The sequence below is a fragment of the Notothenia coriiceps genome, unplaced genomic scaffold (genome assembly GCF_000735185.1).
Source record: "Notothenia coriiceps isolate Sejong01 unplaced genomic scaffold, NC01 NC01_scaffold00031847, whole genome shotgun sequence".
NCBI lineage: Eukaryota > Metazoa > Chordata > Actinopteri > Perciformes > Nototheniidae > Notothenia > Notothenia coriiceps.
In genome coordinates, this window is record NW_011364548.1 from 50,564 (window position 1) to 77,904 (window position 27,341).

General features: G+C 41.7%; 4 protein-coding genes across 7 annotated transcripts in view; 1 reads left to right on the forward strand and 3 right to left on the reverse strand.

Moving 5' to 3' along the window:
• gipc1 (GIPC PDZ domain containing family, member 1) overlaps positions 1-3,194 on the reverse strand; it is a 5,173-nt gene extending 1,979 nt beyond the window's left edge. Inside the window, exons 1-6 of the mRNA XM_010788293.1 lie at positions 2,950-3,194; positions 1,701-2,246; positions 1,411-1,596; positions 1,035-1,215; positions 366-478; positions 171-252 (exon numbers count right to left, since the gene is read on the reverse strand). Coding sequence (XP_010786595.1) covers positions 171-252; positions 366-478; positions 1,035-1,215; positions 1,411-1,596; positions 1,701-2,186 — 1,048 coding nt within the window. The 5' untranslated portion in view covers positions 2,187-2,246; positions 2,950-3,194. The remainder of the gene's footprint in view (positions 1-170; positions 253-365; positions 479-1,034; positions 1,216-1,410; positions 1,597-1,700; positions 2,247-2,949) is intronic.
• Positions 3,195-6,885: 3,691 nt separating this feature from the next.
• dnajb1a (DnaJ heat shock protein family (Hsp40) member B1a) lies at positions 6,886-9,887 on the reverse strand. The gene is made up of 3 exons (XM_010788294.1): positions 9,299-9,887; positions 7,631-8,217; positions 6,886-7,529 (listed from the first exon to the last, which is right to left on the reverse strand). The coding sequence occupies exons 1-3, from the start codon at positions 9,507-9,509 to the stop codon at positions 7,299-7,301; spliced, it is 1,029 nt and encodes a 342-aa protein (XP_010786596.1). The 5' UTR covers positions 9,510-9,887; the 3' UTR covers positions 6,886-7,298.
• Positions 9,888-12,063: 2,176 nt separating this feature from the next.
• Positions 12,064-18,438, forward strand: LOC104960308 (very-long-chain enoyl-CoA reductase-like). 2 transcript variants are annotated; one of them, XM_010788296.1, is made up of 12 exons: positions 12,064-12,303; positions 12,413-12,795; positions 13,561-13,612; positions 13,716-13,760; positions 13,862-13,965; positions 15,323-15,438; positions 15,594-15,699; positions 15,843-15,915; positions 16,370-16,413; positions 16,499-16,556; positions 16,678-16,766; positions 17,390-18,438. In XM_010788296.1, exons 2-12 carry the CDS (start codon positions 12,628-12,630, stop codon positions 17,561-17,563), a joined length of 1,029 nt encoding a protein of 342 aa, XP_010786598.1. In that variant the 5' UTR covers positions 12,064-12,303; positions 12,413-12,627; the 3' UTR covers positions 17,564-18,438. The 2 variants fall into 2 exon arrangements, with proteins under 2 accessions (XP_010786598.1, XP_010786597.1); XM_010788295.1 differs by having other exon boundaries at positions 12,064-12,795.
• A 186-nt stretch (positions 18,439-18,624) lies between these two features.
• On the reverse strand, positions 18,625-26,607 carry samd1a (sterile alpha motif domain containing 1a). 3 transcript variants are annotated; one of them, XM_010788298.1, is made up of 7 exons: positions 26,006-26,607; positions 23,240-23,588; positions 22,724-22,860; positions 22,560-22,623; positions 21,046-21,127; positions 20,638-20,752; positions 18,625-19,871 (listed from the first exon to the last, which is right to left on the reverse strand). In XM_010788298.1, the coding sequence occupies exons 1-7, from the start codon at positions 26,360-26,362 to the stop codon at positions 19,725-19,727; spliced, it is 1,251 nt and encodes a 416-aa protein (XP_010786600.1). In that variant the 5' UTR covers positions 26,363-26,607; the 3' UTR covers positions 18,625-19,724. The 3 variants fall into 3 exon arrangements, with proteins under 3 accessions (XP_010786600.1, XP_010786601.1, XP_010786599.1); XM_010788299.1 differs by having other exon boundaries at positions 22,560-22,620; positions 22,724-22,863; XM_010788297.1 differs by having other exon boundaries at positions 22,724-22,863.
• Positions 26,608-27,341: the final 734 nt, after the last annotated feature.

Here is a 27,341-nt window from a genome sequence, read left to right on the forward strand (position 1 = left end):
TAAAATACGATGGCAAAGAAGAAGATTCCAGTGGCCCCAATTTGTGTCCATTCTGGACAAGTGAAAAATGTATTCGGACAAGTAAATTGCCAAACTCACTTGTCCATGGACAAGTACTCTCTAAAAACTTTTTCTCACACTGACACATAGAGACAACAACACACACGCACCCAGCTCGCTGTCTCTGATGCCCATGTAGCTCTCCAGCAGGTCATCCACCTTCTCAATGGCCTTTTCCTCGAATGCATTGGGCTGAGGGTGAAAACAAACACAGCAGAGACTCAGGCAATGCAACAGGATTCTGTTTTCTGACCATCACAGAGAGCTGGTGTCAGTCTATAGCTAGTTATAGTTAAAACCCTCACCAGCTCCTCAACAGTAGCAGGACCTTTAGATCGCAGCCGCAAGGTTCCTCTGCCGGTCCCCAGCTGAACCCCGGATCCCGACCTGGACCCTCCAGACCGCTGCCCGATCATATCTATGAGTAATGATTCATAAGAGACCCTTAAACACTTTGTACAGAGCTTAACATCATGCCTTGTTGCATTACTCACCCCATTAATTAATACTTTTTTTTTTAACTTAATCTCATGTTGCTCTCACTGAACATTGTTAGTGGAGCTGTAAATCCAAAAATATAGCGCAAGTCATTTAGGATTCTTTGCAAATGGACCCAAGTGGCATCACTTTTTTTATATATGCATTAAGGGCTCCTACGTCAAGCAATCTATGCAATAACTTAATTAATACATTTAATAATTTTTCAATTATCAAATATTGTATGGTGACTAAATATATAATTCTTATAATATGAATATTCTTAATCTCATAATGTCCATATAAAAGGATATTCCATTTGGATAATATTAATTAGGCCTTATTTTAAATGCACATTTTCCAATAAAAACATGCGAGTAATGCCAATATTATTTGGAGTTTTCTCAATCAGTGTATTTATCACAGTTTTTGCGGCCTCTGTTACGTAGAGTCTACGCCCATGTTGTGCTGAGCTTGTTAGCTTGTTAGCCACCTACCGAAGGCCTTGAGCGGCTCTGTGAGCTTGATGGTGAACTCCTTCCCTTTGGGCAGCTCCTTCAGCATCTTGGCCACCTCATAGTGTCGACATCCAATCAGGCGATGGCCGTTGATCGACTCTATCATATCGCCCACGTTGATGACCTGTATCTGGTGGATGACGCTCCCCTCGCGGATTCTCTAAAAAAAAAGATACATATAAAAGTTTGAATAAAAAAATCCAATACACTGTCCAGCACTATCTCCCTGTCTCGTGTAATCTATTCAATATTCTGTGCAGAAAACATTCCCTAACATAGTCCAGGTTCATGCCTTCCCCTGTGGATCCTTGAATGAAATAAAATCAATGTTCTCTGCTATTTGAACCTTTCTCACCTTGATGAAAGCGTAGCCAGCTCCATTATCGGTGATCGTCAACCCCAGTGCATCCTCTCCTTTGTACACCTCGATTTCCTTTCGCTGTCCTTTAATGTGGGCAAAAATAAAGTCCTCTAGCCCAATCTGCCCTCCCAACAGTTTATCCATGTCCACCTTGTGAGTGTTCAGTGTGCAAAACATAACCTGTGGAGGAACACAACAGACGAGTCAGATTAGATTATGTCTTTTTGGTCAAATTAAGCAAACCTGTATATCCATACTCCCATCACATCAGCAGAAGGACTCACCTCAGCAGGCGGTATCCCAAAGGCCTCACCAATTTTGGCATAGAGCTCCCGCACATTACTGAAGCCCTCTATACGGCCGGTGGGGCTGCCATGAGCGAGCTGAGTGTGGAAGATGAGGCGAGGTCGCATGCTGCTGTGTGGGGGGGGCAGACCTTCAGAGGTGGCCCCTTCTCCCAACCCCAACACACCTCCATCTTCCATGCCCGGCACATGGAGACCTGCGCGGATAGGCTCCCCTTCCTCGTTCTCGACTAACGGGGACGCCTTCTTCCTTCTTCCCAAACCCAGAGGCATCGTAGTGATACAGGGAGAGCAGGTGGGGGAGAGGGGAGGCGCTGCTCTGGAGAGTTCTGCTACAATCCAGACCAACAGCCAAACCAGCTGCAGGTCCGTAGGGTGATTTACGTCAGAGTTATAGTGTGGTCCTCCAGACAAGCTGTAAAGCTGTCTCAACCAGGCTCTGAATGAAGGTTCAAGTCCAAACATCAGAGCAGCTTACATAGCCTGACCTGTCATGTCCAACGGCCTGCTGTGGGGGGGCTTCAGCTGCAAAGAGATACAGAATCAGGTTGAATTATAAGTAAGTTTCACTATTGGTGCATATGTATATAAAAACGGTTGCAGAAAGGGAAACTAGAAAGAAAAAGAAAACATCACAAAAACCAAGACACATAGAATACTAGAATATAGGAACAATCATTTGAATACTATACTATACTATACAGAATACCTTAAACGTGCTTGCAATATGTGTGAGCTGTGCATGTTTTAGAAGTGGTATTTTAGTGCACCAATATGCAATATTAGGGACAGCAACCCTTCACTTTCATACATTTACCAAATCAGTTACATCTGGGTTTTCCCATCAATTTCATTCAAACTCGCTGTGTCATTACATCTCATTATCATAGTTTATCAAGTAGGTTTTTATTAGCACTCATTAGCTCTTTATAAAGATTAAAACATTTCCTCAGCTTGGACAGTCAGAACATCACACAGACCTCTTAGCTGTTAGCTGTGAGGCACATTTCCCACTCATCTTCTAGCAACACAAACACTGACAACTCTGAATTAGCTAGCCACTTAGCATGTAGCTCCTACAAACGGAAGCTAATCAAATCAGTGACAGATCATTTCAAATTTAGAAGCGAGGTATTTTCTTAAATTGTTCGCACAGCTGGGGACTGTTAGCTAGCTACACTGTGGTCGCTAAGTGTGAACATAATGGAGTAAACATGGTGGTTCTTACCGGAGTTTTAGCCAACTGTCGTTAGCTCTTCCTGCTAGCTTAGCCTGCTAACGGGGTTAGGGCGAGTTGTCAGAAAATATGTCCTCTTGCAAAGGAAGTCCAATGTGTTCTGCTGCTCCGCTGCTGACAGGTGGACCCGGCCTGGGCAGGTTTTAGGGAGGTATCCCGGTGTGGTGTCTGAGTGTCGGTATGCTGCTGCTGAGGATTGTAGCTTCTGCCAGCCCAGCAGGGGTGGAACAATGCCGCATTCAGGTTCACTCGTAAATCGCCGTTTCCAAGTAAAGGAATTGTTCTTATAACGTGAATACAAGTTGTCAAGATCAAGAAATAAGCAAGATACACAGAGGTGGGAAGGGTACTCAGATCTTATAATTGAGTCAAAGTAAAAGTACTAGAGTGTAGGAATACTTTGTTACAAGTAGAAGTCCTGCACTCAAAAGGTTAATCAAGTAAAAGTACAAAAGTATTAGCTTCAAAATATACTTATAGTACCAAAAGTATTCATTATGCAAATTGATCAATTTCCCCAATATCATATGTTTTGCTTATTGTTGATGCATTAATGTGTTATCAAAGCTGTTAAAGGTGCAGCTAGTTTGAATGACTTTGTATACTGCAGGGTAGCTTGTGAATGTTGCTCCAGGTGTAACTTAGGTCCTTTTTAATTTTTGTTTATATTTTACATCATTAATCCAAAGTAACTAAATGTACACAATAAAGGTACTGGAGTAAAAGTACACGATTTACCTCTGAATTGTAGTGGAGTAGAAGCACAAAGTAGCATAAAATGAAAATACTCAACATTGTACTTAAGAAGTGTACTTGAGTAAATGTACTTAGTAACTTCCCACCTCTGAAGACACAGTATCACAAAAGGTGTTTATGGTATTCTGTAATAAAGAAATATAAACAACAGATTTCTCATATTTCTTTCTTCCTTTTGAGCAATATTTTCTCACACGTGTTAGTGTTGATTACAAGCCAAGTGTTTTGCCACTAGAGAACTAGGAATACAACAGTCTTTTTTGGGTTAAAATTCAATTATGCGAGCTCCATTTTTTGTTAAGGCCATTCTCCTCATGATGCACAACTTGCCATATTATGTGGTTATATACATGTAAAAAGAGTCAGTGTAGTTTTACATCTTGAACACCAGAGGGCAGTGGTGCATGACTGCTTTAGTCATAAACTCCAATGTAGCTTATGAAGCTCACATTTTAATGTGGGTTTTGCTGCGAGTTATCTTTGTGAAACACAGGAATAATGTTATCAGATGGGTTTTTATGAAAATATGAAACAATAGAAGATGTTGAGTTTACTCTACAGTAAATGGCTGAAAAATGGTGCAAGAGGAGTCTGTTTTTTTTTTATGGAATCCGAGTTTTCCACAAGACAATATTGACTAAAACACATTTGGAGCTTAATAACTTCAAATCTCACCTTTCAGCTAAAAGATGAAAAACATTCCCAATAACTACAACACGTAGGCCATAATTGATTAGATATTTGCCAGTCTTTTTAATGTGGAAATGCAAATCATCACAGCATAGGAAGGATCTATCGAAAATGTCTATCTCAGTGTCAATTCATAAAAGCTTTGTCATTAAAAATAAAAATATCTTGAATTCCAACCTGAGGCATTTTAAAAACAACATAAACAGGAGGTAAAACAAGATGATGCTTACACATTTTGTTTGCCTCTAAAAAGAAAAAAGTGTGGAAAGAAAAAACAAACAGAGATTACACATCTCTACATTCATGTTAAACCACATGTAAGAAACGTACAACTCCCACAGGAGCAGGCAACACCGAAATACTGAAAGTGGAAAATAGACAACACTGATTGACTAACTTCCACCATCAGACAGTCCAGGTGAACAGGGCTGAATAATGCAGAGTTTAGGGAATTTCACTACATATTTCCAGAAGCTAAACATCCTGGATCATTAGAAGATACGGGATAAAATAATCAAACACAAATATTTAATGCAGGCCTTTTAACCTTGAGGGTTTGTTTTCACATCTTGTTCTCTTCAATATTTAGCCGGGACACGACTAATGTGTTCACTGGCCGTAGGAGTCAAACATAGCATAGGGAACTAAAATATAATACTGTAAATTAAGCATCCTCAAAGGGAACGAGTGCAGTAAAGCTTTGTCAGTCACACATACTGTTACAGGATATACACATGCTCTCAACATACTTTAGACAGACATATTTTAACTACATATGGACATTTATTTGGCACAAAAAGTCTTCCCACAAATGTTTTATATAAGTAATTAGCTGGGTAAACAAGGTATTGTTAAAGTAAACATTAGGGATCCATTTTTTCCTTCATAATAGCCGTTTGATACCTTAACTCAAACACAAAGAGCCTATCAGTTCTTTTTATCTTAAATGAACATTTATAATGTTAAACACATTTTTAGGTTGTGCATATTTTTTTATTATATGTTTCTAGAAAGGGAAGCTTGGGGCCTTTTACTGGAATTTAAACCCACGCAACCCAACTCGTGATAGGCGGTTGAAAATGTATGGGTTTTTAAAGTCAGTTTGAGATCGGGCCCTAAAAACTGCCGTTTGCTGTGACAAAGAGTGTAGATAACTAAAACACTAAATTGACAAAGAATGTATATTATTTAACGTTAATCAGTTACATCTGGCTAACACTGATCTCCTTCAAAAAGTACTTTTTGGTGCCAATACCGAGGGTCACTCAGATCCAATGATTTCACCTGTCAGGATGTATTTTAGCCTTTACTCGATCTTAAGGCAACCAGAACTCATGTCCTGTTGGGTAATGTAGTTCAAATCACATAAAAGCATGCGTCACTGCACCTGAGGTATTGTTAATCAGCGGGCTCCGTGCTCCTTTAAAAACACTCCAAAAAACTGCTACTGTTACTTTAAAAACACTGAGTGTCCTTCTTGCAACCATACCTGACATGACAACTTTTTAAGTATCTTTATACAGACTTATCCTATATACCTTCCTCTATTTACCGCAAAAAATATTTTAATGCTAGGCTCAGCTGAAAGAGATGGTGTGAAGATAAAAACTACATTTGACAAAGTGCAATGGAAACAGATTTAGCAAATAAATGATGACGTACATGAATCATGCAAGTTCAACATCCACTAAAGGGGCTGAGAATGAGCGGCAGATTAAATGTAATGGCTCCACGCAGCCCAGATGTAATACCTCCTCACGTTAATACAGGGCAAACAGAAATGGGTTATTTCCATCCAGTTTCTACACTGTTTTTCAGCTTTGACTGGTGCTCTAAATCAGGGGTTCCCAACCTTCCCAACAGCGGTAATTAAAGTCTCAAAAATGCTACAACTGCTGTCACAAACTGGATGAATGTGAAGTATTTTGTTAAAAGAGGATGAAAGCATAATTAAGGAGCACTATTGGAGTGACTTTGATGGTTATTGGACTCAGGATTCATTCATTTGGGTTCCCGCTGTATGAAGAAATTAAAGCACGGCGCAAGTGGAAACAATTCACAAAGGGATTGAACTGTTTAAAACACATGCTCAAAGTAAGCCGGATTTTGCCGATGTCTTTATGTGGATTCAAAAGTCGTAAATATCTAAAAAAATGGAGGAGACCGATCTGATCGGAGCAACTGGGACAAATAATCCAACTGAAACCGGCATGGACAATGACTATGTTTTACAAATGCGCTTATCCAGACAAGCCCGGTTTGGAAACTTTACAGGCAGAAGAAACATTTCTATAGAAAGAATTATACATTTCTGTCTTTTTATGCCTTTAATAGCTACTAACTTGAATTTTTATTCAAATTAATTAATCAATTATTTTGTATATGTTATTGTGATGTAGGGACAAGGCTTTTAGTGACCATCATGTATTGCCTTACAATTATATGTAAAACATTTTTTTTAACAAGTCAAGAGATGATATTTGGCCTCAAATCATCTGAGGCCTGGCGCCCCCCCTGCGATCTTTGGCTCCCCCCAGGTTGGGAACCACTGCTCTATATGACCCACTGTTGCACCCTTTTCTGAAAAGGTCAAATGGTTTCCGGACTGCTCCGCTACTTATCTCTATTATACCATTTTCTCATTATTGCATAACGGGTGTGGATGGAACTTGTTTTCATTCACGTTTCATTTTGCAAATTTGTTTGAAATATGTGATATATTTTGATGTAAACCTGTTAATCAGCCTCCACTGAACGCACACACAAACCCTTATGTAAGCTGCTCTGTCAGTTTCCAAGTCTTTAGACGCTCATTAGAGCAAACCAAATCTGCCCTGAGCCTCAGTTGTCCGGTCTAAAAAGCAGAGGAGTGTGTTGCTGGAATTGTTCACTGGTTACGGTGGAAGGATCTGCTTGAGTGCATCTCGTGTGCTTTGGCCCAGTTTTTCAGGAAATTTCACCGTAAAGTCCAGGACCATGTCGCCCCTCTTCTCGGGGCACTTGGAGAGAGGGAGCCCCTCTCCAGCAATTCGCTTTTTCATCCCAGGTTTGACAACGTCTCTGGAGGACACAGTGATGGTCCTTCCATCGAGTGTAGGGGCGTTGACTGTGCATCCACACAGCGCCTGGAGAAAAACAATGTATCATAATCAACATCTTAATTAGCAAGCAATGTTTGTGCGTATCTCTGAGCCTTTGATATTTAATATGATCAATGTTCACTTACTTCTCTGAGGGATATCTTTGCAGGATAGATAATATCTGAGCCTTCTCTTCTGAACACCGGGTGGGGTTTATCTTTTACTACAAACACCACATCTGCAGGAATGTTGCTGGGAGTTTCGTCTCCCTCTTTGGGAAAGGTGATCTTCGTCCCCTCCTTCCAGCCGCGCTTGATGTCGACTGTTAAAATCTTGTCTTCGTTGCGCATGGTGCAGCCGTCCGGATTCAGTCTCTTGCGGGAAATCTTCATCTTTTTGGTGCAGCCCGAGAAGACCTCCTCCAGGCTCACCTTCAACTCGTGCATGACGGGCGGGTCCTTCTTCTTCTCATGCGCTCTGCGGGGGCCACCTTGTTGGGATTTAAAGGACCTTTGGAAGCCACCCATGCCACCCATGCCTCCCATTCTTCCCATGCCAAACTGCCCAAAAGGGTCGTCGATGTCCATGTTATCGTGCCCATTTTGTGGGAAAAAATGATCGAAAGGGCTGCGGCCACCGAAGAACTCAGCGAACATTGCGTGAGGGTCTCCATGGAAGGTGTAGTTGTAGCTTTGACCAGTGTGTCCTCCACTAGCAGGTGTACCCTTTAATCCTGAACAAAACATCAGAGGAAATAGAGGTTATGTTAGAAATATTGGCCATTATATTTTTTCTGAATGTGTTTGAGGTCATTTAGAGGCGGTGTCACCGTTACCACGATTCTCTTATAACCACATGAACCACAACAAATTTGTCTATGTTTGAAATCGAAGATTGGATAGGAATATGTCATAGGACTTTTTAAACTATATTTAAAAATACGAATCTGCTTAAATGAATCCAGCACCAGCCAGGTTCTAGTAGAAAAGTTATTAGTAAGTAACTTTTTTCAACTTAAAAAGGTAGGGTATGTAAGTTTGAGAAACCGGCTCGAGATACACTTTTTGTTATATTCCATGGAATGCTCTTAACATCCCGATAGCAATGAATATCTTAAGTGCTTTGACAAAAATGTCATCTGTGGAAGCCGTAGTACTGTAAAAAGCACGACCAATCATTTTAGCCAGCCCGGCTAAAATAACTGGATGGCCTACCTGCCTGTCAGCCCTCCATCTGTGCACAAACTTATCTCGTGCCCTGATGTGCGCGTTCGTGTGTGTTGGAGGAGGGGCTCTGTAAGGAAGTGGCAGATTTTCTCCGGTCGTGTATTTTCAAATTCTAGCGATCTCGAGCCGGTTTCTCAAACTTACATACCCTACCTTTAACCAACGAAATTGTATTAAATTAAAAAACAAACGTTAAAATAATGATTGGACAGTTGGGAAAACAGTTGCAAGGAAGTAATAGTAGTAGAGCTACTGTTCGCTGCTTGAAATAAAAACCCATGTATTTGAGCCAGTTAAAACAGTATTATCATTACAGTGGCATACTGGCAGGCAAGAACTCGTTGTTTCCAGCATGTTCTCCAGCCAAACTTATTGTAGGCCTACAAACAAACAAACACACGCACAGTCTGGTGACTGAAGCAAGATGCCAGAAGCAACAATGACCAGTTATCAGGACACATTATGACATCACATACACATAACACATTGATCAAGAGCAAATGCATGCTTTTATGTGGGTTTTAAAATCACAAGTTGTATGAAATAAACTGCAGCATCACTTGCAAGCTGTGTGGTGAGTTCAGTTACCTTCTTCTCCAAAGCGATCATAAACGTCCTTTTTCTTGGCATCACTGAGGACATCATAGGCTTCAGCTATCTCCTTGAATTTGTCTTCTGCTCCAGGAGACTTGTTTTTATCGGGATGAAAGCGTAAGGCCTGTTTTCTGTATGCCTTTTTTACCTCATCTTCGGTGGCACCTTTGGCTATTCCTAGCACTTTATAGTAGTCTTTACCCATGTCAACAACCGGTCACTTCTTCTTTCACTTAAAAAAAAACATCATGACGCTTGAGTTTCTCTCCAGTGCTAACATCACACCCAGTGGTCCCGACTGAGGGCCAGGTTACAGCTGTCCCTGCTGCGGACACTAGCTGCTAGCTAACTGTCAAGGTTAGCTTCCCTAGTCACTGTTCGTAGAAAGCGTCCTACTCTTCACCGAGACGATGTCACTCAACTTATACTACACAAATGTAACATTAAATAAAACACCCCTTCAAAACAGCAGCACCCATGTGTTCCCGCCGATGTGGAAACCGTGCGAGGAAACTTCTGGAAGAGGCTGGTGCTGCTGCTGATGATGATGTGTGTCATCATCACTACCGAGTCGAGAGGGTTCACTGCCAGCAACTTCCGGTTTCGCTTGAACCACAACAGAGATCAAGAAGTTTCAGGTTTGGTCTTTGCATTTAAGTTAATGACACGAAAAAACTCTCTAGCAACTCTTCAGATTAATACTGGCATTGTTTGGGGGTCTAGAATATATCCATTACTTTCTGAATCTGGCATCGGCCCTTTTAGTAATATATTGATTGTGTACGCATGCGCAGGTTATAACGTCGAGCTGCTTTTTTGATCCATAGGGAAAAGGGTTTAAAGAAGGATAAAGTAACTTAAGTTTAACGATTACAATTCTGTAGCTTAAGTAAAGTAACTGAGTACTTTTCCCACCACCTGGGTTATTTATAAACCTTACATTTATGACAAAAAGATAAGGTAAGTAGCCTACAGTCAGAAATAATGGGATTGAATTTACCCAACCTATATTCAGTTTGTTGGGCACACATGGGGCAAAATTATTGAATTACAACAGCTCTACAATAGTATATGTTATTTATATTCCCTCTGACAAATCCTTATAAGTCCTATATCACAAACAACTCTTGCAAGTATGTTAATAACTCAAACAAGTAATTTGACACTTTTTCCAGTGGCTCTTGGTACACAAGTAGCACAAATACACCTGAACAAATATAGATGTCAACAAAGCTAAACATAGACATCAACAAAGCTTAACACAAATAAACAAACATACAGCATGATGAACATACATACAACAAACAGTGTGTACTGTCATATATTGTGAATTGCACACACAGGATAGTTGTATGTTTGGTTTTGTTCAAGAAGTGGATGGCTGTTCAAATTATGTTGAAATAAATATTGTTGGGCTAATGTTTTAATTAATAGTTATAGGTCGTTCATGAGTAAACTCTGTTGATGGGAATACAGATCATGCAATCTGCTTACTAAAGGGATTGCACTGTCAGTGTGTATAAATAATGTGTTACTTCAGTGAGGCGGTTTAGTGTTGCAGGGTTATTGCACAGTGATCTTTCTGAGACCGGCGTGGCTAAATTAACTTTGTTTGTGGAAAGTAACTGCCCATGGTTGTCCACTGGATGCACTTGTTGTAAAATGCTTTGTAGCACCCACCAGAGGGGGCCAGTTAAAACAAGTCACTTCCAGAGTGTCAAGGGCGTGAAATGATTTTCACAGCCTGTTTCCTGACTCAGGAAATGTACACAGGCTGGAAGGGGAGGGCAGGTTTGCATCATTTGTCTTCTCTGTATTCACAACTACAGATATCCTAAATGTGCATCATTTGTACAATCTGAAGCTTTCTGACACAATTCAAACAAATATAAACCTCAACAAAGTAGTATCTTTTCTGTGGCTTTTTATTTTCTACACTTGTTGCTGTTACTGAGTCTACCAGCAAATGGGTTGGTTTAATGAAGTTACAGAATACAATTTACAAAATCTTAAAGAAAATTGAGAGATTACACTCTGAGGATAAACCATTTACAAACATTCTTAACAAATCTTGGATCACATCAAATGTTTTAGTAAGAGAATAAGAGGCTATTTTGCAGAATGTGAATGTATCTGCAAGAGAATTAAAATGACTGACAGTCTCAGGATAAGTGATCCCATGGAGCCGCCTTATGTCACAGCATTCCTCTGACATCAGATGTTAGTGATACCACCTTTACGTCAGGATTCAACATTTGAGGTTTTTTTTCCATACATTGATGTTTCTGATCATCAGTGAAATACGTATTAGGTTTAGCACAGGGATATTTCTGATACAAAACTCAAAAACTATCTTGGAATCCAAACAGTGATACCTCTGCTTGCTGCTGGCTTTGACAGCTCCTGCCAGCTATACATAGACCACAGAATTATGCAGTTGACTATGTGCGATGATCAGTTGACCCTGTTCTACTAAAGGCATCTTTGATCTTCTCACAATCAGCATTTTCTTCGCCCTCCTCCTACCACAAACCTCCTTGAAGTATTTTAGAAGCGATGTTGTTCATTTAGCCCACAAACCTTGAACCACGCAGGCCCTGAAATAAACCTGTCTGCTTTTGTCAGGGAGAGGTCAGAAAGAGAAAAGAATACCACCAACACAGGTGGTCCGGGGGAAGGGGGGGAAGCGTTGGCATGTGGAGGTCTTTCATCCCATGGATCAGGCTTTTAAAGGGGGCCGTCACTGTAACCAAGCGAGGAGCAGGGCAGAGAGGAGATGTGTCTTATAGGTCTAATGAGAGCACATTGGCATCTGTCACTGGGTAGGCTAGTATGTGTCTGTCCAAGGTTACCAAGTCGGCGTAGAGCAAATCAGGCAACTTATATTTAGCCTTGCAAATAGCGCTCTGTGGATTATGTCTTGGTGCTATCCGGTTTCGTCTTCAGTGCGTTTTGCAGCGTGAAGGGGGGCTGTGGATCATGAAGAGGCTGCTACTCAGGTGAGGAGCAGGTTCACTTCATGTTCTGAGACCAGCTCTCCTTCCACTTTTTCTAATTCCCCCCCCCTGCTCGTTTGCCTCCTCTGTTGAATACATACTCTCATTCTAGGGGGCAAACGTTTTTATGGTCTCACATACTTCTTCTGGAGGTGGAGAGCTATTCAGAGAGTCCGAAAGGCACCACAGAAGACAAGCTTGAGTTGGGCTGACAGTTGCACTGAGGGGGAGCAGGGAGTTGCTTCTCATACCAGAGGACAGCCAGCGTGCTTGGACATAACAGAGAATATTTCACAAGCCTACTGACATTTGGGATTTAACAGTAACATGGATGTACTCGCCTTAGAGGCAAAGACTGGAAATGCAGGAGATTCTGATAAGAAGTCTTCCTCGAGGCCAAAACCAAAACCTCCAAAAAAGGCCAAAAGGATTGTTTATTTTGAGGTGGAGATTGTGGACCTAAAGACTAAAGAGAAACTGCTGCTGCTCGATAAGGTCAGTGTCAGGATGATTAAAAATGGTTTCTGATTACATTTGCCTTTTTATATTGAGCGTAATGATTTTCGACGACTGATAATACTTACTACAACTAGTGCATGATCATCACAGAAGTGCTTTACAAAGGCACAATGAGTTCTAAAAAACGTGCATGCCATAGATTTTATAATCAATTACTACGGTTTATCACCTCCTGGTACATTCCTTTTAAAGTTACATCTTATGTCTGTTCTAAAAGTAGCTCAAGCAGAGACTGTGATCACTTTGCAGGGACGTCAGAGGAAACATGTTTGTTGTAGCTCAATAACTACTCGGTTGACACTGTGAGCTGACGGGTAATTGTACAGATATTCATGTACTTCACAGACGGCTCGGTCAAGTGCAGCCATTATCAGTTACGTTACTATTGAGCAAGGGTTGTAGTTAGGAGGTGAGAATTCCCTCTTCGACTGACAGGAATTTTCTGTTCTTGCTACAGTGCGTGCCTGTGCTGCCTGCACTGGGCCAAAAGTAGGCAGGCGCACACGATTAGCAACCTTGTATAAATGTGCACAGTCTTGTCAAAAAATGTGAGGGATCTCATTGCAGATGTAAATGGCTAAATGCATGTATGAACATTTTTAAAGGGAATACAAATGTTTGCAGTAAAGATACAGATACTTTTGTATGTGTAGAACTCCATGTCTTGTGAATTGAGATGTAAATGTCAACATGGTAGTCTACTAATGTCACACTATTTAAGTATGTTTTTCTACATTGCAGGTGGAGCCAACTGCCACTGTTTTGGATATAAAAGCTTTGTTTCACAAATCATGTGAGTAAGTTTAAGAAAAAAAAAAGTAATATTTTTACCAATTTGTATTTTTTATTGAATCCCTTAAACACGCCAAGAGTTAAGTTCCTCTCCATTTGAACAGATCCAAATTGGTATCCAGCCAGACAATCCCTGCGTTTGGATGCAAGTGCGTCTGCTTTTTTCACAATAACTACCTCATTAATCCACATTGATTGTAAAGTGTTGTGGGGACGTTTTGTGACATTGTCTCAACTGTCATGTTTTCAGAGGGCAAGTGTCTCAGGGATGAGGAAATTCTGCAGACGCTTCCGGTGGGAACCACAGCCAGCTTTTACTTCAGTGACCTCGGACCCCAGCTCACATGGGGAACTGTGAGTACACACTGACACACAATATTTGTGAACATACAAATGTGTTGCGTGTTTAAGTTAATGAATGCCTTACATTACTGTAAGCTGTTTCAGTAAAAACAGCTGTTTTCAATTGTGTTTTAAAATCGATTTCCCACCTTCAACCTTCCTTTTTGATTCTGTAAAAACATATTTCAAGATAGTGAGGAAATTACTCTTGAATATGTTCATGATCTGATGCTCTGAACAGCAATGTGAATAAATGAAATGAACATTTTATTTTTATCACTGAATTAGAATGCTTGAAGTTTAAATACAAAATATTAAGTTCAACTTACTATTATTGCTTTCAGCTAACCAAATACAGTTAAGTGAAATTTGTTGACATAATTCACTTAATTAAAGTCAACGTTTCAGTTTTTTCAGTGTATCACAGAAGAGGCTTGCTTGTAATGGCCTGCAAAGTGTACACTATTTGTACTTAACATGCTCAAACATGCAAAATCACCGGTATGGCCTTTTAAGATTCTTGTACTTTAAATATATACAGAAACTTTCTCACCCACTCAATAACTCTTGAATACCAACAGACAGTGACAGATAGAGGTGATTTGCCGTGGTTCATTTTTCTCTCACCTCCTGCCGCAGTGCCTGTCCTCTGTCCCAGGACATATAATCTCACAGCTCTATTTCTCCCTAAGGTGTTTATCCCCCTGACCTCTCACTTGGGTTTCACTGTGCCTCTTTACACTCTTGCCCACCCAGTCTATCCATTCCCTGTGCTTAGCAACACTGATACAACCCCCTGCACCCTGCACCCTGCACCCTACACCCTGCCAGGCTGCCGACTTGTGCCACTGTGGGTGGAGGAGCCTGCTGTGCCCCCACAGAGATAACCAGTAGCGATTGGCCGCGCCACGCTGAGCCAAGGCTCTGCTGGAGGTGCTGATTCAGGGATCGATTTCACTGTCAGCTGTGCTGCTGCGCTTGATAATATCATTTGTGGAAAGCTGGTATTACAAGCTGCCTTAGTGTCTTGTTTTTTCCATGGGCATTATGGCACTAAATGGTCGTACAACTACACAGACTGTTTTTGTTTTAAGACCGATTTGACATTGGTCATGACGCGGGTTACTAGAGAAGCTTGAGCCATACTGGTGTCAGGTGCACATTCTTCCCTTTGACAGAGAGTTAAGAGTGTTGATCTAACAAGGAAAATATACTTAATTCCACTGGTAGCTGTATTTTTAAGAGCTTTTAATCATTACAGCCGTTTATTGTAACGGTTTTCATGAGTTCTGCATTTTTTTGTATTTCTTCTTAGGCGACTGGTTGCTAGATTATTCAAAGCCTTTCTGTATTTTCTTGCTCACTTCAGGTGTTCCTGACAGAGTGTGTTGGCCCACTTATCATCTACTTAATGTTCTACTTCCACCTTCCCTTCATCTACTCCCCCAAATATGACTTCACCAGCAGCAAGCACTGGGTCGTACAGTGAGTGTCAGCTTCTTTTGGGGATTTGTTTCGATGTTGCTGCAGTGTATCACAGAAGACAAACACTTATAAAGGTTATTGCTGAGTCAGGGTAATGGAGTACAGCTTGGCGATGTATTAATCACAGCTCATCATGTATGTGTGTCCTGTTGCAGCTTGGCCTGCATGTGTCACTCCTTCCACTACATCAAGAGGATCCTGGAGACCATGTTTGTCCATCGTATCTCCCATGGGACCATGCCCCTCAGAAACATATTCAAGGTGAGCGAGCTCAATAGTTTTATGTTGATCTCTGAATGTCTGATTAGCGGTGTGTTAAAATGTGTTGCTTTGTTCTTATTCGCAGAAATCTGACCATATGCGGAACAGTATGACTTATAATAGTGTCTGTCCCTCTATTTTAGAACTGTGGCTATTACTGGTGCACCGCAGCTTGGATGGCGTACTACATTAACCACCCTCTCTACACCACTCCCTGTAAGTGCAGATATGATAAGAAGAAAATACCCCAACATGTGTTCTGATTGGCCTTCAGTCCTTTAATCTGGTACAGCCATACTTTGGGCAAGTATCTAACGGTTCACAATGGAATTTTAGATTACACGAAAGATCCCACTTTTGTCAATACATCAGAATTTAAAAAAATGAATGAAAATGCTAAAATTTAGTTATTAAACATTGCCCAGATTAATCTCTATAACGGACATCAGCAAGTCTTAGATATTCATCTTGTTATGAGTGCATAGATACCAAATTGGATCCTTGTGTTTCTGAAGTTTTTGAGATACAGCCATCTGTTATCATGTTATATTTAGTCTTTGGACCCATTACACTACTTATTTTTTCTGAAACACAATGAAATATGTATAGAATACAGTAGTCCCAGGTGCCCATGGGTGGGTTCATCAATGGTTCTGCTATACATCCACAGATTATGGGCAGCAGCAGGTGAATACAGGACTTTATATTTTCTTGGTAAGTTTTAGATCTGATATATTTATGTCTCTAATAATATTCCTAACATTAAACTGATCATCTTTGGATGTCTTTACTCCCACAGTTCTGTCAAGTAGGAAACTTTTCCATCCATGTGGCTCTTCGTAACCTCAAACAACCAGGTAAGTCTTTTCTGATAAGGCACATAGGGGTTAGCCATAAACCTAATTTTTCTAATTAAAAAAAACATCAGATTTTACAGAACACTTCAATATTTTTTTGTGTGTTTACGCTTCATCTCAGGTTCAAAAGTAAAGAAGATTCCTTACCCGACGAAAAATCCCTTCACTTGGATGTTTTGGCTGGTCTCTTGTCCAAACTACACATATGAGGTAAAGCAAAGTAGGCCTACACTCTGACTGGAAAAATGAAAAGAATATGTCCGTCTTAAGATAGAATAGACTAATTGTACGTTTGTTGTGAGTAATTAGAATTTGTTTGGCTTTATTAAACAAGGACCACGCAGAACAACCATCAGGACAAACATTAATTTATGTCTTTATAACACTAACGAAAAAACAAATCTATAAGCACACCAACAGCCACCTCAACATACACAAACAAAAACATTCAGGCAGTAAAACTACGAGGTGACCTGTTGCCATACTAAATGATGGCTTTAAAAATGAATTATCTTCTGAACATCTTAAAACAAGGAATCTGTTTGTAATAACTTCTTTACCACAGTTTTTTTTCCCCGCTCTCTCTCAGTTAGGTTATTTCTTGTATTTTGCAGCGAGTAGCATTGCACATTCAAACCCTGAAATACTAATGGCAACTGTTGTCTGCCTGTCTGTTCAACAACTAGCTAAATCCTGCCCTATAAAATGAACTGTTGCTGCCATCTACTGGTTATGCCTGTCACTTGTTTTAGAAATCTCAATGTGTGTGTGTGTGTGTGTGTGTGTGTGTGTGTGTGTGTGTGTGTGTGTGCGCGTGTGTGTGTGTGTCACAGCTGGGCACCTGGATCGGCTTCACGTTGATGACCCAGTGTGTGCCTGTGGCTTTCTTCACCATTGTGGGCTTCATCCAGATGACAGTGTGGGCCAAAGGCAAACATTACGGCTACCTAAAGGAGTACAGAGATTATCCCACCCTGCGCTCCTCCATACTCCCCTTCATACTCTAAAGCCTGCAAGAGAAAACCACAGGTTCTATCCACAACCACCCCTCTCTGATGGGCTACTTTTTGAAGGCCTTTCCATCCACTGGATGCCAGAAAGTGTCTTCTGAGGTCGGAAGGATTTTGGTCATTTGGACTCCATTTTACGGTTATGGTTACTCTGAGTGTTCAAACGAATGCAGGACTGTGAGAGGCAATAGAAGACATCAGAGTTAAATGCAACAAAGTCTTAATTTAATGTTGAATGTGATCTTGAAGAGCAAGAGGATGAAACATTTGTTTTGCTACTTTGATAAGTTTTAACATGTTTGAGGTGCTGTTTCATTTTATTGTAAGAATCACAACCTGATCAGTGGAGTTTCCCACAGAGCTAATCTGCATTGTCAAACTAGTGTGCAGCCTGGAGCTGACAACTTTGTGGCCTCATGCAGAGTTCTGCTGTTTCAAGTGACCTTTACACTAGAGCTATCTGGTCCAGAAAATGTATGCCAATTACCACATTTCCACCATGGTTGAAGATACAACTGTATTTCAGTAAAAGGAACAAGTGCATATCTCATTTAGTAAGAAAACTCTGACAGATGATTATAATGTTCATTAAGAAGTAGTCAAAAGAAAAGTGACAGTCATTAAATTATCTTCAGAGTTTGACATACTTAATATTAAGTTGCTGCACCTTTCTTTTATTTTGAACTGATCTAAAGAGTTTCCAAAATACAAGACTTAAACTTTGTATGGTGGTGCTTTCCAAGATTGGATAAGGTCATTGAAAACACATCCTAAATCATTTACTTTGCAATTCCATTTTCACTGAATGTGCATGACAGAGCGCTGCGCCGACTGAACCTTCAAATAAAATCAGGAACTTTTATTTTATTGTATTTGGCGTCCTGCTGCGTTGTTTGTGTGAGGAGAGTATTCAGTTTTGAGCACAACCTTTATCTAAAGTTTGTCTACAATATTTGAGTGTGCCCTTACACAGTCTGAGGGCAACTCTGACCTACTGTAGCCATATATTTATGAATATTGTTGATATGAGGAGTGTCATAAATAAGAAAATAACTGACTAAACAGAGACAAGCTTTATTCGTGAATCTGGAAGAAGTGTTTCGTTACAGATAAAAAGGGGACAAAACACATCGGACATGTGGATTACAGCTTATGGAATGTTACAATTCAAGAGGCTAGCTTACATACAAAAGAGACACTGGACAATTTATGAATGGATGATAAATTTAAATATTGCATTTGATCAAGATACCTGCTCTGTAAACAGGCACTAAGCAGCTGTATTTCATTTCAAATAATATATTCAGTATAACAAGAACATGTATGTAAGCAAACTCCATTAGGCCCCGCATTTCTCTGGTTTGAAATTGTTCCCCAAAATGTTAATAGTTGGACCACAGTCAAATCTGAATAAGATAAAAAAAAAATAGATGAAAACAAACAAACATATTGCCTTCCCAGCAGGTAGTGGTATATCATATTGGTTACACATAACATAGTCCAACATCAGCAGCTGTTGGTAGCATGACGAGTCAGGAATCAGACTTGTGATGCAGATATGGATAGTCTGACTTCCCCAGCAAAAACGGATTTGAAGGAAATCTCACAACAGATGTGCTCTATGTGTATCTGTGTGACTCAAAAGAGCTTCTGGACTCATAGAAGGTATCATAACAGATCGAGCAGGAAATCAGGTTTAGAGTCAGATAGAAACCGACAGTTTTGTGTGAATCAAAAGCTGTAACGCTTTGCTGGCAGCACGGTGCAGTGCAGCATGTCTGTGGGTACATTCACCTATAGGTGGTCCACTTGGTGCAGGTCTCAGTCCGCCTCAATGGCTGCATTATCCATCTTTTGCAGAAAAAGTCATTGCTCCTCCAAAGATGACTAAACGTACCGGTCCATTCCCTTGACGATGCAATTTAACGGCACGGTTGAAATGAAAACCATTTGAAAACTAAAACGGCATAATGAGAGGTAGGATGACTGTCTTACAGTTTCTGATCATTCACAGTGAAAGATCATTCCACCGCAGGCCCCCCCCTCACCCTTTACATATTCAGTATATGAAGGTGGGTGGTAGTATATAGATGGGAGAGGGCACTGCATGAATGTTTGGGTCGATGCAGCATTGTCTGTTTGTTATGTGCATCCCACTTCAGACGTCGTCGTATTCCAGGAAGTGGGTCCTCTGCAGCACCTTCACATGTCGCTCATAGATTTTGAGGGCAGGGCCGAGTCGGATAGACAAGCCAGTCAAAACGTCACTGCGCTGCATTAGGAGAAGGGACTTCCCATCAATTTCCTGTGGGAGAGAGCTCAGTTAGCATCGGGAGCATATGGTTAAAAGGCATGTTCTGAAGGCTTAACATCTATTAAACCTTGAGTGTTGTCTCCCCCCTCTGGCTGTGAAAGTGAATACCATAAGGGAGAGACCAAAGGATGCAGCAGCAGATATGAGCGTGGCAGAAGTGCATGTAGAGGTTGCTCGAGCAAAAATAAGAAAAAGTGGTGTTTAGAGAAAGGATTCCATTCAAAAGATTTGTACTGGAAGACTCTACTGGAGGTTTAGGGAGATGCTGCGAGCAACCCTGCAGACATACGAGTGCCAGGACGGCCAAGTCGCCACAGATGGCAGACACCACAACTCCATTGTTCTACCAAATACAGAGAGATTCATCTGGTGGGCATAGGCTTGATCAACATAGCAAGAATTGTTTGGCAAGGGCTTCAATGTAACAGACGCTCATTTATATGGAAAAGCCCCGCATTGCAGCTTTAATGTAACTCATTTCATTATTAAATAGCTGCCAGGACACAATGTGTAGAAAGCTAATTCAACCCTAAAATCATGTTTTATAAAAGCATGGCTAGAATTTGTCCAAGTCACTTCTCCACAGCCAGCTTTCTTCTCACTAATAAATGGTTACTCGCCACAGCATACATTACTATTGGACCGTGCGAAACATTAAATACAATCTGCCTCTACAAATGCCCTGGCCGATGGGATATGCATGGTTTTCAGTTTACATGTAGCGCCACCAGTGGCAGCGTTGAGGCGGTGCACTAACCTGTGTTCGAAATGCCACAGCCTGCTCTGGAAAGCCTGCAGCTGAGAAGTAGCTGGCCACATCTGACACAGTCCACTGCATCAAGTTCTGGCTCATGTTCTCCTTCTTCACAGAGCTAGAGTTAGAACAGAGACAAAGGAATAAGAGACAGCGTGAGCTTTCTTCAAAAGCTAATGTCTCACTTTGTTGCTGTTTTTTGTAAAAGCCTTTACGTGACCTTCTGTGTGGTCACGTAATTATTGAAATGACTGTGCCTAAGAAATATGTAAATCAATGATTCAACTAACTCAGAATAAAAGTCAAAAGTGTATAAAACATTGTAGAAAGATAAGTGACATTATCTTATTGTTTGGTCAAATGCATTTCCAGTTGAGGACGTAATGATTTGCTTAGTGAAAGGATACTCACACTTCATCATCTTTAACACCATTCAGAAGACTGACTTCTTCTGCTGGGAAGGACGTTATATCTAACTTGTTCTTTAATGTACCTGTAAACAAAATAGAAGTATACATTATTACATTAAAGTGAGAACAAAACATTGCCAATAAATGATCAAATCCAAGTCAACATCTTCTGTGCATTCGGCCTCTGAATCCAAGATGTGTTCAGCTCCATTTCTGATAGGCAGTGATGGAAACATTACGTTATCATTTTTAAAGCAAGGTGACGCCTGTTGAGGTTTATATATCAAATCAACAGGGATTTGAACAGTTATTATAATTTATTTATAGGGTCTATTTCCTGATTTTACTGTTTTTTCCAAAACGGCATAAGTACATTAATCTTTGATGGAAAATGGGGATATGGGAGCAAAGACAATGGCCTACATGGGAACCATATTTGTAACTTTTGTTGTTATTTTTTTTGTTATTATCTTTTAGGCATTTTTCTTTTATATAGATAAATAGATTTTAAAGGGGAGAGAGAGAGAGAGAAGGAATGACATGCAGAAAGGCCCTCAGGCCAGAGTCCAACTCTGAGCCCCCGTTGATAAAAGTTTAAAATGTGCAGCCTCCTATCCCTGTTATTGAGTGGTGCAAACAAACAGCAGCAGAGTTGTGATGAAATGGAAGTGATGCTTTTTCCATGGGACTAGTATCCCACACTGAGGCCTCCCCTTCACGGTACAGTATGTTTTTCCATTAGAGTTTGTTCACGGTTCAGTTCAATGAGGGTACAGTGAATGGGAGTTGATACAGCACCATTACTATACAGAACCTGCCCACCGTCACAAGATGCTGGCAGGACTGTCCGCATGCATGTGATGTATGACAGGGAAGAAGGCCTCGTTTTTAGGTGAGTGCAGATCCTTCTAGATTCAAGATTCAAAAGGTTTAGCTAAACCCTTTCAAAGTACTGTGGCATGGCAGTTTATTTTCTTATATGGCATGCTAGTTTTTTGCTATGAATTTTCTTGGTAATGTCCCACTAAGGAGGGAACAATCCATGTTATTATTTTTATTTTTGTATGTATTTTTTATTAAATGTAAACCATTTGTAAGCACTTCGATTGCCGTAGAGCCATTTAAAGCTTTTAGCATTTCAATCTTCTTAATTGACTAAAAGTGTATCATGTCTACAGGCCATCTCTACTAGCATAGCTTCTATTACTGCAGAGAGGTGCTGCGTGTTTTGAGAAACAACCTTTAACTGTCAAAGTAAGCACCGTCTGGATCAGTAGGTAGTGGGAGAAGCTTGAGAGGCATTCAGAAAATCTTGAGCAAGCCTCAAGGCAAGCTCAAGTCAAAAAGGCCAACCAGTCAGAACGTTATTTGAAACATAAGCTGTCATTACCTTAATCCTTAGGTGTGTTTTTTCCAAAGATTAAAGAGCAAACTAGTGATCAATTTGTTCTGGGCCAAACAGATGTGACTACACAGCAGTTATAAAAACAAAACATGAGACACTATGTTACTCACAGTTGTCAGATGGCGAAGACAGTGCCTGTGGTCTTGCATCCGATACATTCCTGGTTTCTTCCTGCTGGTGAAACAAAACAGAACAAAGAAAGATACATGAAATGTGAAGTCTGAAGCAGGAAAGTAAAAAGAGCAGCAGACGTTGAGGTGGTGTTGTTATTTACCAGCCCTGCTGCATAGTCTGGTACCAACTGGTCGGATGAAAGGCCACTTTCCACCGCCTGGCCTCCATCTTCTTTCTTCACGTTGTTCTTTAAAGCGCAGGGGCTGGTAGCTGCAGAGTGGACGGCTGGCTTTGTGGCTGCTGCCAACAGAGTAAGCACATGCTGATGTCATTATTACTGTCACACCTGACTTACATTCTATGCAAATGTAAGTGCGTATCAAAAGCTAAAGCATCTTAAACTTCTTAAATGTGTTTATTTTTTTAACACTGTTTATGAAGTTGTAAAAACACGCTGATGGATGACTGCTTGTCTTACTGCAGGAAGTGATTGCCTAGCCAGGGAAATGTATTGCTAACATTAACTGAGGCATTTGTATCATAAACAAACAACTATGTCACCCATCCAGCTCCCATCCCAATTCACAACTAAGCATACGTCTTGCACATGAAGCAATATTTGAGAGCCCCATAATACCGGGTGTGCACATTAGACAGTCTCTAGCCGTGTGAATACCTTTGTCCCTCTGCATTCCTGGGTGCTGGCGCTCCGTTGGGCACACAGCAGAATGATAGGCCCAGTCATTGTGTGTGAGGGCCCTGGGGCTGGGGGGGGGCAAGGAGCTGGGCCTCTCACCAGCCTTCTGTACAGAGGCACTGTCCAGGCCGGAGACGGGTCCACAGCCGGGGCCAGGCCGAGTGCCAGAGGGGGAGCAGGGGGCCGAGGTGGCACGCACAGGGGCACAGCGCACACTGGCATCTGCCTCAGGGCGGCCAGGAGAGGGTCCGTCCTGCCCATCCCGGCTCTCATCAGCCCCCTCCTCGTCTACATTACTGTCCGTGTCCATTGCCATTGAAGTGTCAGCCTAGCAGCAGAAGTGCAACATATGATTTTCATTCCGTTGTATTTATAATCTACCAACAAAAACACCATCAAAAAACTAAATAATAACAAGTCAGGCATGACTGATTGTCTCCATTGATTCAATCAAAGACTAATAGCTTTAGGGGATTAGAAAACATTAACCCAGTGAGAGAAAAGACACTCAACAATGAATTCATTATTTTGACAACAACTTAAAAAGCTGGTAAAGCCTGTGCCTGAGCACTAATTGTAGGCTGTGAATGTCACATGAAAACACCATACAGATGTCGCAATGTGACCGCTCTGGTGAATGATTGCCCCTGAAGGCTCTCCGCGGTGCAGTAGTCATTCCGCAGACTGACTGTCCTTCAACCGCAAACGCGTTTCTACGCAATTAAACACTTGGATGTGTAGGTGTCTGGTTGCATACAAGTAGTTTTTAACATACGCACTCATTCCTTTCGTTATGTAGGAGGTGGGGGTTTGTCGACGGCGCCCTGAGTAAGAAAAAAAAATACCTTGTTTGCGACTGCGTGTCCAAGACCCAGCAGTCGAGCACAAGAGCGCACTAAAGCCCGCCCCGCTCCTGAGAAAAGAGCCGCTTGTATGGCGTTCACCCATCGCACTGCATTTCACATAACTTTCACGGAGACACGGTCACAAAAGCACATCATGCCCCCCCCCCCGTATGATCTTAACCCAGCACGATTTTCATCCTGGCTCATATGAAACCAGGCGATATATGCTCAGTGCGTTCCGATCTTTAGAGGCCTACTTGATTGATCATTCTAACACACGGAGTAGATAAAGAGCCGATGGGAGGCGTTATAGGTTTTTCTCAAATTTCCTCCAAAGTGCGCATGGAGTTGCGAGCCGCGGTAAAAACCTCGCCATTGTGTCCGAGGTCTTTAACGGAGCGCTCCCCGGGGGCCGAGCCACGGCAAAGCACACCGGAGGAAGAAAACGAGCTTTAACTCGACGGGCAGCGAGCATCAGCCGCCTCGTTTACCAAGCACTTTGACTTTGCACCGGGTCAACGATTTACAGTAGAGTAAAGGAGTCTGTTATCGGACACGTCACTGTCTACATCTCACCCTCGTATTCAAGTAAATTCTGCATTAAGCCCCGAGTAGCAGCCTGTTTTAAAGTAATCGTACTCGTTTTTGGTAGCGACGCACACGCGTTTTTAGAGAACAAAGTCAATTTGATCTCAGCTTAACCCAAATCGGATCCGCTCTACATCGCTGCTGGACGAACAGTTTGCGGTCGCTTCACGTTAGTTCAGGTCCCAACAGTGTTACCGGCTCCTACATGTATCATTACTTTGCAGTGATGTGGCTCGTCTTAAATATGCTCAGCAACATCGTTTCTAGACACTGAGAAGTGATGCCATTGTGTGCGGGACGAGAGAGGCCATAAAAACATCCAGCACCAAGCATTAGACGTGACCGAGCTGGGCTGCGTGTCCGACAATGGATCTAGGGGTTCGACTTTATGCACTGGCAGCACTGCGTCTGCAATCGTGCATCACTTGATATACAGCCACAATGTGCATACATGAACATATAATAGCTGTATAGTGAGTACTTTGACAATGATAATATTAGACTGTGTTGCTGTTCTACGGGGCAAAACATAGTGATGGTCATATTTTAAAGTCCAGACGGTAGGGGTGATTTCGTCACGGGCAGACATGGCAAGGATATGGCTCTGGTGACATTTGGTGTTTTGCATGGAATGGATGTCCTCGTCAACAACCACACAATGTCCCAGCGTCCCCCATCAGGTTCCTACATCCGCGGTGTTTGAGACTTTTTTCCTTCACCCACTCCCACATACTAAGGTGGTAATAACGAAAAACTGTATTTCCTGCCCAGGCTTCCAAAATAAAAGCCTCACTAGCAAGCACATGATTTGACGCTCTTATTTTGAAGGCGAATGTTTACGACTTCCGGGCTACGTCTGCTACTCTCTCGCTAGCTTGGCAGAGTCCTCCTCCCCTTCGCTCAACGCCGAGTTTGGGGCTCGAAAAGCGCTTTCTGCTGCCGATAATGGTGGCTCGGGTTGTTGCAGACGGGCAGGACGGTGCAACTTTTCTTGTCTACAAATTACACTTCTGACCCGCCCGTTAAAAGTGTTTTCCCGCTTAACAATGCTACACTCTCACTATAAGCGCACCTTCTGTTGTCTTTTTCTCTCGTCTCTACCTAGGCAGCGCTCGAACCGCCGCTCCCCGTCTGCGGCAGTTTTGGGTGCACTTGCAAATCACTCCCCTCACCACTCCCCGTGTAGACACAAACATACGTGTTTTTCTCGCCAAAGCAAACAATATATGTGCCTAGCTTTTTTCCTCCACCTGTTAATTTGATATGACAATGAGATGCGAGCTCTTCCCTCCTCGCATCAACCTCCACGTACCTCCAAATCCTCCTCGTCCTGGTCCACGGGACCGAAAGCGCTGTCCCCGTTGCTCAGGTCAGAATGACTGGCTTCTTCCACCGCGCTCCTTCTCGCAGTCGTGGTTACATCGTCTTTTTTTCTGCTTCTTCGCTGAACCTTGGCGGCGTTCCGGTATGAAATAGAGCCCTTGTAATTAACTTTGAGCACGGTTTGTTCCTGAATCAGTTTCTCCAATTCTGCACAGGTTCGGTCGGGCTCGGACCCGTGTCGTCTCCGGACCATTCGGCAAATCCTCTCCAAGTCCGGCCGGGCTTTTCGCGACCGCAGCGAGTCGATAGTGTCCAGGATCCACTTGCGGTACTCGGCTTCAGACATCTTTTTTGTGCTCGGTTGGTTCGCTTGCTTCTTGCTTTTTTTCTTACCTTAGTGCGTCAACCTTGTACGTTACACACGGTGTTTTTCGTGAGCCGCGGTCCGAGCCCAACTGAGAAGCGGAAACCTTGCTGTACGCCTCCTGCGTTTGCGTGTGCGCTTAAGGTGGACCGACGGAGTTGCAGGGAAAAGTTTCACTCTTGAGGGGCTTTAAGGTGGAATAGCTGTCCTGGACGAGGACGAGCGCGCGTACCCGGATCCATGTGCGCCATAAAGGGTGCAAAAGGTGGCCATTTATTTCAAGAGTTAGAAAGTGTGGTAACGCCTTTGAAGTAGTGAATGAAGGTGGGGCACATGTGGTCCATCTTTTTCACGTAGAGCTTCGCAAGATCGGGTTAAAGAGTCAGAGGCGTGTGCGCTGGTGTTTTGGGCTCCATGTGTTGCCCTACTCTAGATCAAGCTGTGGAGGTAGACAATAAAATATGTTCATAAAAGCCAACACCTTAATTAATCAGTATATATCGGTGTATATATATATATATATATATAAATAATGCATTTTTCTTATGAAATACAATAAGTGATTGATTACAAAATTACAAATATTTTAGATTTTTTGATTGAAACGGATTTTTTTACAGTAAAAAAAAGGTTATTCGAAACACTGAACTGGAACCTGCTGTTCTTTGTATACATTAACATTTAATACATGACATCTGTATTCATAGCCGTTTTAAGACTAGCTTATGATTTACCTTAGTCATTTTTATAAACACGTAGGTCTCTATGGTCAATAATTGGATAATGCATATCCAATATATGTATCTTATTATACTCTCAAATAATCACTTTTCATTATTGTTTGTTGTCAACAATAATGAAGTGGCTTTAATATTTTCAAATTCTTGCTCTTTAACATTATCTCAAATGTCCTATTTGTGAATCCTGAATAGGAGAACCCTGAAGGTGGGAATACATTTTG